Consider the following 20,962-nt stretch of genomic DNA (forward strand, 5'->3'; position numbering starts at 1 on the left):
TAGTCAGGAAGACAACACCGAGCCTTTGTTTTAGTTTATGCTTTATTTGTATTTTCAAATTAAATCTCCCTTTTCTGTTTGAATCTTGAAGTAATCTGACAGATACAGAGTAAAGCTCTTTCTCTCCTGTCCCCATCAAATAGTCCCAGTACAGGGGCAAGGTGGGTTTAGATGTAAAGAGCCTCTCCACTTTTAACTTCAAAGAAAACCTGCCATTGTCACAGTCCCCCATCAAACACTGTGACGGCATACCCAACATGGGGTTAGATACAGAGGAATACTACCTCCAGTTTTATAAACTAAACTTAAAGACTCCTGTACTGTTTTTGGTAAAGTATAAACCTCCAATAAATGGTCCCTCATTTAATACTCCCAGGAGAGGGCAGTCATGGCGTCAGTTACCTTTAAACAACCTCATCTACTATTCCCAGGATAGAGACAATTCTGGCAAGATATGTCATTTTGCATACTCTACACTGACCCTATCAAACACACCCGCGACAGGGTCAGAACGTGGACAGGGACAACCCCCATTCAAAAAACCCCAGGACACAGGCACATACAAAATAAACATTTCTTTACATAATCTTTTAGTTAAGCAAAAGCAAACATCTTTCAATATTTTCCTATATCCTCGCTCTGATTTCTGATCCGATTAAGGGAACTGACTTCTACAGAAGGTATCCATACATTTGTACTGCTGTGCTCTTACCTGGGTTACAGATTACACCTGCATCCTCACCATGACCACAGTTTTGGGTTCCCCAACCAGGGAAGGAGCAAGACCGGAGATGGGACTCTGTCCCCTCGCAGGAAACATCATCCATCCAAATGTTGCCGGTACCTTCACCAAACCGAGCGTTACCATGCACTGATAGGGCGGGTCCACATTGCAGCTCCTTGCAAAGAACAGTGGCATCTGTCAAATCCCAGCCATCATCACAAACCGTGCCCCAACTTCCATCGTGAAAGATTTCCACTCTTCCAGAGCAACGATCGTTTGAATTTACCAATCTCACACCTGATCCTGAGAAAATAGAGTGCATTCATTATTTCTACTGATAATGAGAACAGACTTTTCCAAATCTTTCCCTTTTGATTTCCTGTTGTTGTTTCATGATTCTGATTGATACACATACGCTTTATATAGATGTGGAGAACAGAACACCATTGACTGGTTGTACTTTCCATCACTAATCATTACTCACTCATTTGCAAGTTAATCAATGTGGGCACACTTTATTTTGTTAACTGTAAGTTATAATGATGCCCAGGTAAAACTTAAGGGCGGCACAATCCCAGTTTCTGCTCTTGTATTAGAGGGAGCAAACGATGAGTGAGGTGAGAAACTGGAGTGTTTTCTTTAATCTCAGCCTGTGTGAATGAAGTGAATCTACACTGGGTGTGTTTCTGTGTATCGGAAAACACCATCCAGCCAATCTTAGGAAGGCAACTCTGAGCCTTTGTTTTATTTTATATGTTATTTGTATTTTCAGATTAAAGCTCCTGTTACTGTTTGAATCTTGACATAATCTGACAGATTCAAAGTAAAGCTCTTCTACACTGTCCCCATCAAACACTCTCAGATCAGGACAGCATTGGGTTAGACACAGTACAAAGATCCCTCTACACTGTCTCCATCAAACTCTCCCAGGACAGGGGCATCATGGTATTAAAGTTACCTTTACACAACCCTCATCTACTATTCCCAGGATAGAGACAACTAAGGAAGATACTGTGTTATGTGTCCTTGACACTGACCCCATGAAACACTCCCAGGACAGGGACAGAACAGGGGCAGAGACATCCCCCATTTAAACCTCCAGGACACGGGTACATACAAAGTAAAGATTTCTTTATATTTTCCCCAACAAATATTCTTTCAGTTAAGCAAAAGCAAATATGTTTCAATATTTGTATCTTCCTTAGTTGTCTCTATCCTGGGAATAGTAGATGAGGGTTGTTAAAGGTAGCTTTAACACCATGATGCCCCTGTCCTGGGAGAGTTTGATGAGAGATAGGTTTAGTGGGAGCTTTATATGATAAGTAAAACAGTACAGGAGTCTTTAATTTTAGTTTATAAAAATAGAGATATCCTCCCTCTGATTTCTGATCCTGTTAAGGAAACTGAGTTGTACAGATGTTATTTATTCTTTTATACGGCTGGGTCTTACCTGGGTTACAGATTACACCTGCATCCTCACCATGACCACAGTTTTGGGTTCCCCAACCAGGGAAGGAGCAAGACCGGAGATGGGACTCTGTCCCCCCGCAGGAAACATCATCCATCCAAATCTTGCCGGTACCTTCACCAAACCGAGCGTTACCATGCACCGATAGGGCGGGTCCACATTGCAGCTCCTTGCAAAGAACAGTGGCATCTGTCAAATCCCAGCCATCATCACAAACCGTGCCCCAACTTCCATCGTGAAAGATTTCTACTCTTCCAGAGCAACGATCGTCCGAATTGACCAATCTCACATCCGGTCCTGAGAGAACAGAGTGGATCCATTACTTCTACTGAGAATGAGAACGGACCTTTCCAAATCATGCTGTCTTTGATTTCCCTTTGCTGGCCATTCACGTTTCTGTTATTGACACACACATGTTTTATATTGATATACAGAAAATAACAGAACATCATTGACTGTCTTTTTTTTCATCATTAAGCATTGCTCACTCCAGGACAATTCCATCTACTTGTATATAGTTTATCGTCATAAACAGTAAGTTATAACGATGTAGAAGAAAGTGAGGACTGCAGATGCTGGAGATCAGAGTCGAGAGTGTGGTGCTGGAAAAGGCATCATCCAAGGAGCAGGAGAACCGACATTTTGGGCATAAGCTTGTCATCGTAAACGTCGACTCTGCTGCTCCTCTGATGCTACCTGCCTGCCGTCCCTTTCTAGCACCACACTTTTCGACTCTAACGGTTCTTCCTGACCAAATCTTTTTGCTTCAACCTAAAAGTTTTGAGGCAATAGAACAGCATCCAATTCAGTGCAACACCTTTGGGGAATTGTACTTGCTTTCCTGATTTCTACAGTTGGTAGCGATTGATGGTTTTGGAGCTGTTATTAGATTAGATTAGATTAGATTTACAGTGTGGAAACAGGCCCTTTGGCCCAACAAGTCCACACCGACCCGCCGAAGCGAAACCCACCCATACCCCTACATTTACCCCTTACCTAACACTACGGGCAATTTAGCATGGCCAATTCACCTGACCCGCACATCTTTGTGACTGTGGGAGGAAACCGGAGCACCCGGAGGAAACCCACGCTGACACGGGGAGAACGTGCAAACTCCACACAGTCAGTCGCCTGAGTCGGGAATCTAGGTCATTTGGACAGTGTGTATATTAGGTGTGATACTCACTTTTTTTTCTACTGGGACCAAATTAGTGGTGATCAAATGGTCTCAATGCTCTGCTGGGTAGTTGGACTGTTCCCTATACTGTAGTTGGATAACCAATCCATCTGGCAACCATAGTATACTCATTTCTTTCAAACCCTCATTAGATATGGCCATCACTACCCCGGCCGTGTATCACAGGCACCTCCCATTCTCTGTGTAAAAAAACTCATCTCTCACATCTCCTTTGACTTCCCCTCACTTACATTTCATATATTCCATGTTGACCTCTGGCCGATGGAGACATTTCCACCATCACCAATTACTGAACATAAGCATTGTAGGACCAGCAGTTGGTGAAAAAGGCAAATGGGATTTTGGCCTGTGGATTTGAGCACAGGAGCACGAATGTCTTCCTGCAATTGTACATGGTGAGAGCACCCTGGGCTATTGTCTTTGCTGTTTGGATCTTCTTATCTGAGGAAGGATGTCCTGCCGATGGAGCGAGTGCAGCAAAGGTTTACCAGACGATTCCTCAGATGGTAGGACTGGTGTCTGAAGGGAAACGGGATCATTTAAGCCAATACTCACCAGAGTTTACAAGAAGGAGGGATTGATCTCATAGAGACCGATAAAATTCAAACAGTACTACACAAGGTAAATGCGGGAAGAATATTCCTGATGACCAGGAGAGTCCAAAGCCAAGGGTTACAGTCTAATGACACAGGGGTCAGCCATTTAGGACTGAGATGAGGAGGAATGTCTTCAATCAGTGTAGTTTAGAAGATTGAGGGAGAACTCCTGGGAGGACAGCAGTTATTGGGAAAGGAAACATGAAAAATAGGAGCAGTAGTAGGCCATTCAGTGCTTCGAGCCTGGTCCACTCATTCAGTAGGAATGACCATCCGACTCAGTTGTTCTTGTGTATTTCCCTTTGATCCTTTTAGCCCCAAGAACTCTAACCCCTGCCTTCTTGAACAAAATTCAGTGTTTTAACCCCAACCACATTCAGTCTTAGGCAATTCCACACGCTCCCTGCTCTCCGAGTGAAGACAGTTCTCCACATCTCAGTCCTCTCCCATCTCCTTCAGAACATGACAACCTGATTATGCACTCCCCCTGTACAGCAAAATGACTCAGTGGTTAACATTGCTGCCTTACGGTGCCAAGGACCCAGGTTCAATCCCAGTCTCGGGCAACTCTTTGTGTGGAGTTTCCACTTTCTTCCCATGTCTGTGTGGTTTCCTCCAGATCCACCAGTTTCCTCCTAAAGATGTGCAGGTGTGGGTGGATTGACCACGCTAAATTGCCCATAGTGTCTAGAGATGTGCAGGCTTGGTGGGTTAGCCATGGAAAATACAGAGTTACAGGGACTGAGTGGGGTGTTCTTTGGAGGGTCCATGTGGATCCAGTGGGCCGAATGGCCTGCTACAACATTATAGGGATTCTTTGGCTATCAGGAACATCCCTCCTGCATTTAGTTCTGATCGAATTTTATGAGTTTCTATTACATCCCCTCTCATTCTTCTAAACTCCAGTGAGTGTAGACCTAATGGATCCAGTCTGTCTCATATGTTGATCCTTCCGTCCCAGGAATCGGTCTGGTAAACCTTTGTTGCACTCCCTCCATAACAAGACATCCTCCAGTGTCCCACCTGCCTTTGTAACTCCCCTAATAACTTGTCCTACTGTCTTCAGGGATCTGCAGGATCAGTCTGTCGCTCTGAGCTTCCCTAACTATTGCTGGATGCCCCAAATATCAGACAAAAGTGGCCACTAATCTCTGTGAAAAATAAGAAAAGTTTGTTGAAAAATGTACAATTAAACTCATCAAAATCATATAATGTACTCAATAAAAAGAACACTTGCCAAAGTGTCTACTTGTGTCATTTTGAACTTTCTGAGAAGATAGAACATGGAACAGTACAGCACAGAACAGGCTCTTCAGCCCATGATGTTGTGCCGACCACTGATCCTCATGTATGCACCCTCAAATTTCTGTGACCATATGCATGTCCAGGAGTCTCTTAAATGTCCCCAATGACTCTGCCTCCACAACTGCTGCTGGCAACGCATTCCATGCTCAAACAACTCTCTGTGTAAAGAACCCGCCTCTGACATCCCCTCTATACTTTCCTCCAACCAGCTTAAAACTATGACCCCTCGTGTTAGTCATTTCTGCCCTGGGAAATAGTCTCTGGCTATCGACTCTATCTATGCCTCTCATTATCTTGTATACCTCAATTAGGTCCCCTCTCCTCCTTTTCTCCAATGAAAAAAGTCCGAGCTCAGTCAACCTCTCCTCATAAGATAAGCCCTCCAGTCCAGGCAGCATCCTGGTAAACCTCCTCTGAACCATCTCCAAAGCATCCACATCTTTCCTATAATAGGATGGCCAGAACTGGATGGTCTAACCAAAGTTTTATAGAGCTGTAACAAGATCTCACGACTCTTAAACTCATTCCTCTTTTAATGGAAGCCAAAACACCATATGCTTTCTTAAAAACCCTGTTCACTTGGGTGGCAATTTTAAGGGATCTATGTACCTGCACACCAAGATCCCTCTGTTCCTCCACACTGCCAAGAATCCTATCCTTAATCCTGTACTCAGCTTTCAAATTCGACCTTCCAAAATGCATCACCTCGCATTTATCCAGGTTGAACTCCATCTGCCACCTCTCAGCCCATCTCTGCATCCTGTCAATGTCCCGTTGCAGCCTACAACAGCCCTCTGTACTGTCAACGACACCTCCAACCTTTGTGTTATCTGCAAACTTGCTGACCCATCCTTCAATCCTCTCATCCAAGTCATTAATAAAAATTACAAACAATAGAGGCCCAAGGACAGAGCCGTGTGGGACACCACTCACCACAGACTTCCCGGCAGAATATTTTCCTTCTACTGCTACTCTCTGTCTTCTGTTGGCCAGCCAATTCTGTATCCAGACAGCTATGTTCCCCTGAATCCTATTCCTCCTGACCTTTTGAATGAGACTACCACGGGGAACCTTATCAAGTGCCTTGCTGAAGTCCATATACACCACATCCACAGCTCGACCCTCATCAACTTTTCTAGTCACATCCTCAAAGAACTCGATAAGGTTTGGGAGGCATGACCTGCCCCCCACAAAGCCGTGTTGACTGCATTTAACCAAGCCATGCTCTTCCAGATTGTCATAAATCCTATCCCTCAGAATCCTTTCTAACACCTTGCAGACAACAGACGTGAGATTGACTGGTCTGTAATTGCCTGGGATTTCCCTATTTCCTTTTTTGAAGGGAGGAATTACATTTGCCTCTGTCCAGTGGAGAGCGAGGATGAAAAGATCTTCGCAAGTGGTGAAGCAATTACATTTCTCGTTTCCCAAAGCAACCGAGGACAAATCTGGTCCGGGCCTGGCGACTTGTCAATCTTAATGTTTGACAAAATTTTCAGCACATCAGCTTCCTCTATCTCTATCCATTCCAGCATGCACACCTGCTCTTCAAGGGTTTCATTCACTCCAAAGTTCGTTTCTTTCGTAAAGACAGAAGCAAAAAACTCATTTAGGGCTTCCCCTACCTGCTCAGACTCCACACACAAGTTCCCTATGCTATCCCTGATCGGCCCTACTCTTTCTTTGACCATTCTCTTATTCCTCACATAAGTGTAAAATGCCTTTGTGTTCTCCCTAATCCGTTCTGCCAAGCCTTTCTTGTGCCCCCTCCTGGCCATCCTCAGACCATTTTTAGGCTCCTTCCTCACCTACCTGTAATCCTGTAGAGCTGAGCTTGACCCTTGCTTCCTACACCTAATGTAAGCTACCTTTTTCCTTCTGACGAGAAGCTCCACCGCTCTCATCATGCAAGGTTCCTTTACCTTACCCCTTCTTGCCGGTCTCAGAGGGACATATTTATTCATCACTTGCAACAACTGTTTCTTAAACAGTCTCCACATGTCTATAGTGCCTTTACCATGGAACAATTGCTCCCAATTCATGCTTCCTAACTCATGTCTAATTGCATCATAGTTTCCTCTTCCCCAATTAAATATCCTCCCATTTTTTGTGATCCTCTCCTTCTCCATAGCTATGTAGAATGTGAGGCAGTTGTGGTCACTATCACCAAAATGCTCTCCCACCACAAGATCTGATACCTGCCCCGGCTCGTTTCCGAGCACTAAGTCTAGAATGGCCTCTCGCCTTGTCGGCCTGTCAACGTACTGAGTTAGGAAGCCCTCCTGAACACACCTTACAAAAACAGCTCCATTCAAATCTTCTGCTCGAAGGAGGTTCCAATCAATATTGGGAAAGTTAAAGTCACCCATTACAACAACCTTACTACGTCCACACTCTTCCAAAATCTACCGACCTATGCTTTCTTCCATCTCCCTGCTGCTATTGGGGTCAGTGAGAATATTCAAAGTTTGGGAGAAGATTTGTAGCTCGGGCGCTCGCTGTTGTGGTTCTGTTCGCCGAGCTGGGAGTTTTTGTTGCAAACGTTTCGTCCCCTTTCTAGGTAACATCCTCAGTGCTTGGGAGCCTCCTGTGAAGCGCTTCTGTGATGTTTCCTCCGGCATTGATAGTGGCTTGTCTCTGCCGCTTCCGGCTGTCAGTTGCTGTCCGCTGCAGTGGCCGGTATATTGGGTCCAGGTCGATGTGTTTATTGATAGAATTTGTGCATGAGTGCCATGCCTCTAGGAATTCTCTGGCTGTTCTCTGTTTGGCTTGCCCTATAATAGTAGTGTTGTCCCAGTCAAATTCATGTTGTTTGTCATCTGTGTGTGTGGCTGCTAAGGATAGCTAGTCGTGTTGTTTTGTGGCTAGTTGGTGTTCATGGTTGCGGGTTGGTAGCTGTCTTCCTGTTTGTCCTATGTAGTGTTTTGTGCAGTCCTTGCATGGGATTTTGTACACTACGTTGGTTCTGCTCATGGGTATCGGGTCCTTTGTCCTGGTGAGTTGTTGTCTGAGAGTGGCTGTTGGTTTGTGTGCTGTTATGAGTCCTAGTGGTCGCAGCAGTCTGGCTGTCAGTTCGGAAATGCTCCTGATGTATGGGAGTGTGGCTAGTCCTTTGGGTTGTGGCATGTCCTCATTCTGTTGTCTTTCCCTTAGGCGCCTATTGATGAAATTGCGCGGGTATCCGTTTTTGGTGAATAACTTGTATAGGTGTTCTTCTTCCTCTTTTTGCAGTTCTGGTGTGCTGCAGTGTGTTGTGGCCCTTTTGAATAGTGTCCTGATGCAACTTCGTTTGTGTGTGTTGGGGTGGTTGCTTTCATAGTTCAGGACTTGGTCTGTGTGTGTGGCTTTCCTGTATACCTTCGTGCTGAATTCCCTGTTCAGTGTTCTCTGTACCATCACGTCTAGGGATGGGAGCTGGTTGTCCTTTTCTTCTTCTCTCGTGAAACGTATTCCTGTGAGTGTGGCATTGATGATCCGGTGTGTGTTCTCTATTTCTGTGTTTTTAATGATTACAAAGGTGTCGTCCACATATCTGACCCAGAGTTTGGGTTGTATTTGCGGTAAGACTGTTTGTTCTAACCTTTGCATTACTGCTTCTGCTATGAGTCCAGAGATAGGTGAGCCCGTGGGTGTTCTGTTGATTTGTTCGTATATCTGGTTGTTGAATGTGAAGTGTGTTGTGAGGCACAGGTCCAGTAGTTTAAGTATGCCGTCTTTGTTAAGACGTTCAACGTCCTGTTGTCTGCTCTGTATGTCCAGCAGATTGGATATTGTTTCTCTGGCTAGGGTTTTGTCGATAGAGGTGAGCAGTGCCGTTACATCGAATGAGACCATGGTTTCTTCCTTGTCTATGTGTATATTTCTGATGATGTCCAAGAAATAGAGAACACACACCGGATCATCAATGCCACACTCACAGGAATACGTTTCACGAGAGAGGAAGAAAAGGACAACCAGCTCCCATCCCTAGACGTGATGGTACAGAAAACACTGAACAGGGAATTCAGCACGAAGGTATACCAGAAAGCCACACACACAGACCAAGTCCTGAACTATGAAAGCAACCACCCCAACACACACAAACGAAGTTGCATCAGGACATTGTTCAAAAGGGCCACAACACACTGCAGCACACCAGAACTGCAAAAAGAGGAAGAAGAACACCTATACAAGTTATTCACCAAAAACGGATACCCGCGCAATTTCATCAATAGGCGCCTAAGGGAAAGACAACAGAACGAGGACATGCCACAACCCAAAGGACTAGCCACACTCCCATACATCAGGAGCATTTCCGAACTGACAGCCAGACTGCTGCGACCACTAGGACTCATAACAGCACACAAACCAACAGCCACTCTCAGACAACTCACCAGGACAAAGGACCCGATACCCATGAGCAGAACCAACGTAGTGTACAAAATCCCATGCAAGGACTGCACAAAACACTACATAGGACAAACAGGAAGACAGCTACCAACCCGCATCCATGAACACCAACTAGCCACGAAACGACACGACCAGCTATCCTTAGTAGCCACAGATGCAGTTGACATACAACATGAATTCGACTGGGACAACACTACTATTATGGGGCAAGCCAAACAGAGAACAGCCAGAGAATTCCTAGAGGCATGTCACTCATCCACAGATTCTGTCAACAAACACATCGACCTGGACCCAATATACCGGCCACTGCAGCGGACAGCAACTGACAGCCGGAAGCGGCAGAGACAAGCCACATCAATGCCGGAGGAAACATCACAGAAGTGCTTCACAGGAGGCTCCCAAGCACTGAGGATGTCACCGAGAAAGGGGACGAAATGTTTGCAACAAAAACTCCCAGCTCGGCGAACAGAACCACATCAGTGAGAATATCCTGGGAATTACAGACTAGTCAGTCTTGCGTCTGTGGTGGGCAAATTATTGGAGAGGATTCTGAGAGACATGATTTGTGATTACTTGAAAACCATAGTTTGATTAGAGATAATCATCATGGCTTTATGAGGGAAAGGACATGCCTCACAAACCTCATTGAATTCTTTGAGAATGTGACAAAACACGTTTGCAAAGGTAGGAGCAGTGAATCTGGGGTACATGCATTGTAGCAAGATGTATGATAAGGTTCCCCATGGTAGGCTCATTCAGAAAGGAAGGAGGCATGGGATACAGAAATATCTGGCTGCCTGGAAACCGCATTGGCTGGCCTATAGAAGACAGAGAGTGGTCGTAGATGGAAAGTATTCAGCCTGGAGCTCGGTGACCAGTGTTTTTTTTAGATTAGATTACTTACAGTGTGGAAACAGGCCCTTCAGCCCAACAAGTCCACACCGACCTGCTGAAGCGCAATCCACCCCCCTACATTTTACCCCTTCACCCAAGACTATGTCCAATTCACCTAACCTGCACATCTTTGGACTGTGGGAGAAAACCGGAGCACCCGGAGGAAACCCACGCAGACACAGGGAGAATGTGCAAACTACACACAGAGAGTCGCCTGAGGTGGGAATTGAACCCAGGTCTCTGCCACTGTGTGGCAACAGTGCTAACCACTGTGTCTCTGTGCCGCCCTGTTCTGCAGGGATCAGTTCTAGGACCTCTGCTGTTTGTGATTTTCATAAGGAATGAGGATGTGGAAGGTGGGTTAGTAAGTTTGCCGATGACAAAAAGGTTGGTGGAGTGGTTGATAGTGTGGAGGGCTGTTGAAGGTTGAAATGGGACATTGATAGTGTGCAGAACTGGGCTGATAAGTGGCAGATGGAGTTCAATTTCGAAAAGTGTGAAGTGATTCATTTTGGAAGGTTGAATTTGAATGCTGAATACAGGGTTAAAGGCAGGATTCATGGCAGTGTGGAGGAACAAAGGGATCTTAGGGTCCATGTCCATAGATTCCTCAAAGTTGCCACCCAAGTTGATAAGGTTGTTAAGGCATATGGTGTATTGGCTGTCATTAGAAGGGGAATTGAGTTTAAGAGATGCAAGGTTATGCTGCAGCTCCATGGAGCCCTGGTTAGACCACACTTGGAATATTATGTTCAGTTCTGGCTATTTCATTATAGGATACCTGTGGAAGCTTTAGAGAGGGTGTGGGGGAGATTTCCCAGGATGTTGCCTTGATTGGACAGCATGTCTTATGAAGAAAGGTTGAGGGAGCTAGAGCTTTCCTCATTGGAGCAAAGAAGAATGAGAGGTGACTTGATAGAGGTGTACAAGATGTTGAGAGGTATAGATATAGTGGATAGTCAGAGACTTTTTCCAAAGGCAGAAATGGCTATCACAAGGGAGCATAATTTGAAGGTGATTGGAGGAATGTTTAGGGGAGATGTCAGAGGTAGGTGCTTTACACAGAGAGGGTGAGGATGTGGAATGCACTGCCACTGGTGGTAGTAGAGTCAGACACATTAGGGACATTTAAACAACTCTTGGATAGGCACATGGACAATAGTAAAATGAAAGATATGTAGGTTAGTTTGATCTTAGAGTATGATGAAAGTTTGACACAACATTGAGGGCCGAAGGGTCTGTAATGTGCTGTACAATTCCATGATCTATGTTCCAGAATAAATTAGATACTGACCCTGGGAAAGAACCGTCCGCTGTATGGCCAGAAATACTGAAAGAGAAATTGAAACAAAATCAGCCTTCTGTTTAGCATTTGCAAATGATGTTTCCTTGCTTTAGAACAAAACAAAATTTCACTTAATATACTTAAATACTGCAATATTCTGAACAGAAGGTACAATAACATAACAATAACCATAATACAATAAATATTATTATAGGTTTATTACATATTGCATAATCCATAATATTTGGTCTCAAACACGATTCAATATCTTTTAACTTACCACTGTATCATTCATGATAATAATTATAAAATTATCATTATAATAAAATGCAGTGAGTAACATTAGAGTTGAAATTTCAGTATTTAGGATTATTATTATATAATAATATGATATAACAAATATAATCTTAATAAATTACATTTCACATTAATAAATTATATATATGACAGCATGCAATATTGCATCAACTGCATATAGAATACAATTGTTAATTATATATACTTAAGACTTTGTACAACATAAACAGTTACTAGTATAAAAATACAATGTATGTACTGTAATTATTACAGAACACATACATTCGTTCGATATAATGTACACCAGAACCTTTATATAATGTACAATGTATTCAGAAACTTTTTCCCAGAGCAGAAATGGCTTTCACAAAGGGGTATAATTTGAAGGTGATTGGAGCAAGATTTAAGGGAGATGTCAGAGATAGGTTCTTTACACAGAGAGTGGTGGGTGCGCAAAATGCTATTCTATGATATTATTTACATACATTTTATATACTACATTTAATATATATGTACTCAATATAAGATAATGTGCATTCTTATTAATTAATTGATTTAACTGAATATAAATATATATATATATAACATATATAATTAATAATATAATGAATATTTTAAAATGTTTGTGTGTTTTTTATTTGATTTATAACATGTCTTTTTGTAAATGCATGACTTTCTAAGAACCTGGGGAAAGATAGAACAGAAGATGTATTATAGATTCTTCTCCACATAGAACTCCATCCTGCTTTGAAACTGTGCTGGCATTTGTTCACTCTCTTTGAGCTCAGAAATAGGAAGGGTGCGGTACCAATGTTGGAGCTGTACTATAGGCCTCCCAACAGTGAGTGTGAGATAGAGGTACAAATGTATAAACAGATTATGGAAAGATGTGGGAGCAACAGGGTGGTGATAGGAAATTTTAATTTTCCCAACATTGACTGGGAATCACTCAATGTTAGAAGTCCAGATGGAGCACTATTTGTAAGGAGCATCCAACAGGGCTTTCTAGGGCAGTATGTAAACAGTCCAACTTGGACCTAGTGTCGGGGAATGAGCCAGTGGTTGAAGTTTCAGTAAGGGATTACTTTGGAAGTAGAGATCACAATTGCATAAGTTTTAGAATATTCATAGACAAAGATGAGAGTGGTCCTAAGGGAAGAGTGCTAATTTGGGGGAAGGCCAACTTTACCAAAATTCGGCAGGAGCTGGGGAATGTAGACTGGAAGCTGCTGCTTCAAGGTAGATCCACATTCGATATGTGGGAGGCTTTTAAAGAGAGGTTGATTAGAGTGCAGGAGAGACATGTTCCTGTGAAAATAGGGATAGAAATGGAAAGAATAGGGAACCACGGATGACGGATGAAATTGTGAGACGAGCTAAGAGGAAAAAAGGAAGCATACATAAGGTCCAGGTGACTGATGATAGATGAAGCTGTTAAAGTATTGACATGAGACGCCCAGGGAATCTCTTATGGACTCAGACCTTTAAGCCTCTCTTTCTTGGTTCGTCCCGGAGATCGTACTCTTTGGAAGGTTGGAATAAAAGCCTCTCACTGACAAACTAGTTTAACTTTAGTCATCCCGTTTATTTACCAATAGCATCACTATTATAACATAACACTGATACCTATAAGCTAAACTAACTAGTTTCGAATAACCTAGGAGAGCAGGGTACTAGCTCTTCAAGTGCCCCAGCAGGCTACTTTGCTGGACTGTCACAAACAGGCTTCCTTTATCCAAAAAGTTGACAAAAATACTGCATGTTCTTAATTAGACAGATTACAGTGAAAGTCAATAATTCATAAGGAAGAAAAATTAATAGACAGGACTGTGTAAGCTTGACTAATCACTCCTACAGGCCTTAAGCCATTCATCAGGTGGGAAAAACATACCCGGCCAAGTTAGGCACCGGTTAGTGAGATAAACTGCTATCATAAAGAGGTACAAGTCTGAGCTAATTGGAGAGTTCATAAGGTAACCTTACACAACTCACATGTCAGATACAATTGTTTTACAAAATGGCTTCTTAGCAAGGAGGGCAAACTTTTGATAATAAAATGGCTTCCTGACACATTTTGCCAGAATCTCTTCAATGTTAGGCCTAGAATAATTTCTAAGCTAGGAACAGACTCCTGCTTTTTACCTGAGGCTGAGATGTTGCATTTAAATTGATTCATTAGTCTTCAAAATAAACATGCTTTCTTTTCACAGTTGTGATTCAAATTCAAATAAGACATAAGATCTGATTAGTTAGAATTGACAGTGGGGCAGTCTGTAAGGTCTGTAGAGTGGTCTGCAAGAACAGCAAGTAAGCAAAACTAAGAACTGCAGATGCTGGAAACCAGAGTCTAGATTAGAGTGGTGCTGGAAAAGCACAGCAGGTCAGGCAGCATCCGAGGAGCAAGAAAATCGATGTTTCGGACAAAAGCCCTTCATCAGGAATAGAGGCAGGGAGCCTCCAGAGGGGAGAGATAAAATCCATTCAGATTCTCAATAAGTGGGCAGCACGGCCTCACAGCGCCAGAGACCCGGGCTCATTTCCCGCCTCAGGCGACTCTCTGCGTGGAGTTTGCACATTCTCCTTGTGTCTGTGTGGGTTTCCTCCGGGGTGCTCCAGTTTCCTTCCACAATCCAAAAAAAAATGTGCAGGTTAGGTGAACTGGCCATGCTAAATTGCCCGTAGTGTTAGGTGAAGGGGTAAATGTAGGGGAATGGGTCTGGGTGGGTTGTGCTTTGGCGGGTCGGTGTGGGCTTGTTGGGCCGAAGGGCCTGTTTCCACGCTGTAGGTAATCTAATCTAAGTCAAGTGCCTCCTGTGGCAAGTCATCATCCGGAGGAGCAGAGTCTGAAAGATACTGGATTTCAGCATGGAAGTTCAGGCATGGAGGTAGAGGGGTAGACAAGGGCCGATTAATTGGATTCCGCTTTGGCTTAGGTGAAAAACAATGTACGGTCCATTTCATGCATAAGCGGACGACAATGTATATTCCTCGGATGAGACAAAGGATTATCAGTATGTCCTACACGATCCATCCACACAGTGATCATAGCCAGCAAGTAATACTGAATCCACATGAATCGGACGATGGTGGGGCAGGAATCTTCCCTGCGCCTTGACCCGTTTTGTTGATAATATCTGTGTCGTCCAAAATGTCTTTTGAGAAATCATTGATGTAGGTGCAATGTTGCGGGCCAATGACTGAACAAACGCCTCCTTCTTTAGCATTGAGGAAATCTAGCACCAGCTGATTCTGAAGCATCACCATCCGGGTCTTCTACAACTTTTTGTTCACCAGCTTCAAAGCATGGGCAGTTGAGTTGGCATGTTTTTCAATGTCATACCCAAGGTCACTTATCTGATCTAGGGCTTTCTCAACAGCGCAGCCAGGTGTAAGCCCTCACAACAACCTGGACCTCCAGGTTTGTTGATGGAAGTCATCAAAGTCCCGTTTTGTTTTTCTTCTACTTTTTGCTCTGTACTGATACACAAGTTGGTGGGCGTTCCATTTATCATCTACTTCAGGTACTTCATGCTGGAGGTTAAAAAGTGGTAAGGTGTGTACGAGGGCACAATGTCCGTCCCAATCATTGGGTAACTATGGGTAGGCTTTGTTTATGCATCGTCAGTGAAGGCCAAAAGGAATTCCAAGGGTGCATCTCTGTGAGTGAATGATGAGTCCACCCAGAGTGAGAGCTGAATCTTGGAAACAGTGGGTGCTATCAAACGTCAGGTTGTCCAAGTGTATTATCGGATGGAGAGCAGGAATATGATCAGTTTCTTAGATAATATTTTTGCATAGTTTTAGTCTCACGTGCCCCATGTCGTAGGTACCAGAAATTTTTTCAACACACCATTCTAACAGTGGAACAACATTAACATTGAATCCTTCAGGTTTGTCAGTGCATTTCACACAGTGACGTGCTAATTCTACCAAATGGGGTTTTCCATCACAAAAGTGGGATCGCATAAGTGGGTGAGTCCTATTTATACACTGTACATCAGAATGATGGAAGGCTGAGCAGATAACAGAGGGCGTAACTTGAATAAAGAAACGACTAATAACAGAAGGAGGATTGGGAGTACATAGTTTTTTTGGTCTTTCTTCATCTTTCCAGCTTGTCTTGTTAATTACTGTCACTAGTGAATACAGGAAATGTGTAAAGGTATTCCTGTCAGTAGTGGTAGGTCAGATAGGGGAGGATTCCGTCAAAAAGGTAGAGGTGGTCAGCCTCATGACAATAGGTGCCTTCGAGTTTGATGATTTCGGTACTGTGTGCTCAGTACTGCAATCTGTATGGTTCATTTTGAAAGGGGAACAGACAAACATTTCAAGATATGAATTTTCGGCTGATGGAATGGATAAGGTTATGGAATTGTGCCATCTCACGATGACTGGCATGGAAGTGTTGCGGGGATGACAATAAGGTTGAGAGTGATGTTTGGATACACAATGTGAATAGTTTAAATGAGCTTCAGCTGGGCAGCTACATTCATAACTTCCAATGGCATTAGTACAGCTTTCATTTGTACAGTCACATTGAAGTTTTAGCTGGTCTGAGATATCATAGATGGGTTGGTTACATTTGGGTGCATGTAATTGGGTTGGGGTTTCATTGGATGCCTGTATCACTACTAACACTAAGACTGTGAGGGATACAAGTTTGCAATGTCCTTTGTCGACCATGTTGAGCGTCCTTCTACCTTTACTGCAGTTTCAGTTGTCAGAAGAACTTGATAAGGACCTATCAAATGGGGGCCCAATTTTTCACAATTAAAGTCTTTCGTAGTCACTAGGATTAATGTCTTTAAATGTTGGAGCTCTTTTTTCTTCCTTCCCTGGTACTCAATAGGCTTCTTTGACCTGTTGATGATAAAACTTTAATACTTTGGTTAGCTTAATTAGGTAACTGTGCATCTCTCCTGCCATGATATGCACATCAACAGGATGTTGGGCAGTTAATAGTGCAGACCAGGGAGTCCTCAGGGGCTTTCCATATATCAGTTCAGCTGCTGAGAATACCATTTTTCTCTGTGTCATGGTTCTCATTTAATAACAGCAATTGGGAGTACTTGCAGCCAATTAAGGCCTGTTTCTTCTACCAACTTGCTTTTAGGGTACCATTGACTCTTTCTACAATTCCTGCTGCTTGGTGGTGGTTGGCACAAAGGAATTTTTGATTCATACTCAAGCTCTTACATAGTGCCTTGTTTCGCTCCGCACAGAGGTGGAGACCATTATCAGAAGAGACTATTACTGGTATTCCAAATCTGAGTATGAGTTCCCTGAACAGAATTTTACAAGTAGTTGTTGCTGTGCAGTCAGTACAGGGATAAGCTCCAATCCATTGACTAAATACAGCGATTATCACTTATAACAATAGCAATACTTATAACAATGGCATCTAGGTAACTCTAAAAAATCTAACTGGACAATATCAAAAAATGCATTTAGCAAGGGAGTTTCAGTAGGTGGACACTTTACTCCATTCCTGAGATTATGCTTTTGACAAATAAATTAGGCAATTTGCAGCTGCTTGTTTTGTTTGTTTTACAGGTGGGGGTTCCATCAAGTTTGGAGAATTCTGTCTACCATTCCCTCCTTACCTCCATGCGTATATCTATGAACATAATCAACTAGAATAGGCAAAAGCGAGTTGGGCAGACATGTCTATCCTATCGGCGTAACCCAAAGCATTTTATAACTATTTACATAACAACCACGGTCCATTTATCTTTGTCTTTCCTCATCAGAGATGTCCCCCTGATGGGTCCATATTTGCTCGAGGTCAGGCATGGTCTGGGTGTCAGAAGATATGAGTAACCATATCTTTTTGCTCAAAAGCTGCTTTCTTAGCAGCTGTGTCAGCAACATTGTTGTCTTTAGTGACATCGGAAGCGTCAGAGGAGTGAGCAGAACATTTGGTAATTGCCAGTTGAGAGGGAAGTTGAATAACACTGAGGAGATTAGCAACATAGGCAGCATTGAGGATAGGGGTTCCTGATGAGGTGAGGAAGCCGCACTGCTACCAGAATTGACCAAAATCATGGGCACATCCAAAAGCGTAGCGGGAATCAGTCTAGATATTAGCTGACTTTCCTTTAACAAGTACACAGGCACGGGAGAGCAAGGAGTTCAGCTTGCTGGGCGGAATTGGGTGGTCAACAGAATGAGCTTCTATTGTCTGGGACAAAGTGACAGTCGCATACCCTGACATGTGTTTGACATCTGGAGAAATAGAAGAACCATCAACATAAAGTGTAAGGTCTGGGTTAACAAGAGCCTGATCCGTAAGATTAGGGCATGGTTTAGTAACAAGGCCATTTATGAGAACACAATCATGGGAAGGGTCAGGCAGTTCAAGAGGTTCTTCCTGCAGGAATGTAGCTGGGTTAATGTTGGAGCAGTATTTAAAGGAGAGATGGATTCTGAGTGGAGTACATTTAGAGGTAAGCAACCATACTGCAGAATGGGAGGTACAGACTTCTACATTTTGATGTAAACTTATATTAGAGGCAATCAATACCATAGTATGGATAGCTGGGAAAATCAGGGTGCAGTTTTAAACTAATCATGTAGAATGCCACAGGCTGTCTTGCCAACCTATACTGTGGCCTAATCCTTCTAATCGGAATTTTAAATTGTATTCATTTGAATTTAACTTACACCTCTGGTTGTTTTTTTTAATAGATATATTTATTAGAAATTTAACATTTTTACAAGTTTACAAAAATAAACAAAACTCTCAAATACAAACATTGATATACAATTAAATCAAATATACAATAGCCAAAACTTAACAAAAGAAAAAAATACCGAAAAAGAAAAAAAAACAAAACTCAACTGTCTACTAATCTAACCTACAACTAACCAAAGTGTATATTTAAGTCTCTTACATGCTCGGAATGTGTTAACATCAAATGTAATAAAACCCGTATTCGTGCGGGATTCCTCTCCTAAGGGGCCTCGGACCAGCCATGTTTGTAATCTCAATTAAATAAAAGCCCTTGTTAGGATAGCCGAAATATCTGTATTTATGTAATTCAAGAAGGGCTGCCATATTTTACAAAATAATTCGTTCTTTCGGTGCACCATATTTGTAAGGAAGTCAAGGGGAATACATTCCATAATTAATCTGTGCCAATTTGAAAGTCCAGGGGGGCCCTCAGCCACCCAGTTCACCAAAATAGTTTTCCTTGCACAGAAAGAGAGAATAGAAAATAGTTTCTTCCTGTACATGTCCAGGGAGGGAAAGTTCGAAAAGCCCAAAAGGAGAGATACAGGGTCCACTTTAATTTCCGTTCCTAAAATTTCTGTCAGGGTACTTGCTACTTTAGTCCAATATCTACGGATCTTATGACAGGTCCATAGGCAATGTACAAGAGTGCCCACCTCTATTTTACATTTGGGACACATTGGAGATGCTCCTGCCTTAAATTTTGCCAATCGAATCGGTGCTATATGGGCCCTATGAAGTATCTTCAGCTGGATAGCCTGGGTTCTGTTACAGATAGTAATTCTTCTAGCGTTTTCCCAAATATCATTCCATGTTTCTAGAGATTTCTAGTCCCAAATCCTGATCCCATGTTTTAAGCAGATTATCCATATCTCCAGATACTTCATCATGTAGTAAATGATAAATAGTACTGACGGAAGATACCCCCACTGGTCGTAGGACACTACATTCTCTATCTGATTTATAAAAACTATCTAATAACGTAGTCTTCTTTTGTATATAGTCTCGAAGTTGGAAGTATCGAAAGAGGTCTCCATTAGGTAATCCGAATTTCTGACGCAGCTGTTCAAAAGACATCAGGACCCTATCTTTAAATAGGTCCCCTAGACATGAGATACCCCTGGATCTCCAGAGTTTAAAAGTGGCATCTGTTCACCCCGGTTGGAATCCCCATGCTCCCACTATCAGTGCATAGGGGGATGTTTTGTGTGAATTACCCTCATTTTGCCGCATTATATTCCAAGCCTTAATTGTGTTTAGTATTATAGGGTTTTTACAGTGATCTGTAATGATTTTCCTCTTGTCTGAAAATAAAAGTTTAATAAGTGGGCATTTTACTTGAGAGGCCTCGATATCCAACCAGATTGATTGTGGATCAGACAAGACCCAATCAGCTATGTAACTTAATAAGGAACTTAACTGATATTTCCTGAAATCTGGGAAATCCAATCCTTCCCTTTCCTGTGGAAGCTGTAGCTTCTTCAGCTTAATGAGGGGCCATCTATGATTCCAGGTAAAGGAACCCAGCCAGCCATATAATTTACGTAGAGCCACCCTCGGTAGCATCACCGGAAGCATTCTCATAGGACATAGCAGACGGGGCAGGACATGCATTTTAATTAGTGCTATTCTACCCAACCAAGAAATTGGAAGGTCTCCCCATCGCTGGAGGTCCTGCCTTATCCTTTCCAGTAAATGCACAAAATTAGCCTTATACAACTGACCAAATACTGGAGTAATAAAAATGCCTAAATATAAAAAGCCCTCCAGGGACTAACGAAAGGGAAAAAGGGATCCGTCCATTAAGTCGGGTATTATAGCAAGGCCACCCATTGGCATAGCCTCCGATTTTGAAAACTTAATTTTATAGCCTGAGAATGCGCTAAATGTAATAATAACTTGGATTAGGCGAGGTGCGGACATCAGAAGATTACTGAGGAATAGAAGAACATCATCTGCTTAAAGGGTAATTTTATGTTTACCTGTACCAATCCTCGGGGCCGTTATATTAGGATCAGCTCGTATAGCTTCTGCTAGTGGTTCAATCATTAGTGTAAATAACAATGGCGAGAG

At 42.8% G+C, this 20,962-nt stretch overlaps 1 protein-coding gene across 1 annotated transcript in view; it reads right to left on the reverse strand.

The window, feature by feature from the left end:
* LOC132833901 (deleted in malignant brain tumors 1 protein-like) overlaps nt 1–20,962 on the reverse strand; it is a 43,923-nt gene that overhangs the window by 10,948 nt on the left and 12,013 nt on the right. The window contains 3 exon segments of the mRNA XM_060852559.1: nt 713–1,014; nt 2,162–2,489; nt 11,869–11,904. Coding sequence (XP_060708542.1) covers nt 713–1,014; nt 2,162–2,489; nt 11,869–11,904 — 666 coding nt within the window.

Source organism: Hemiscyllium ocellatum, chromosome 38 (genome assembly GCF_020745735.1).
Source record: "Hemiscyllium ocellatum isolate sHemOce1 chromosome 38, sHemOce1.pat.X.cur, whole genome shotgun sequence".
In the NCBI taxonomy this organism is placed as follows: domain Eukaryota; kingdom Metazoa; phylum Chordata; class Chondrichthyes; order Orectolobiformes; family Hemiscylliidae; genus Hemiscyllium; species Hemiscyllium ocellatum.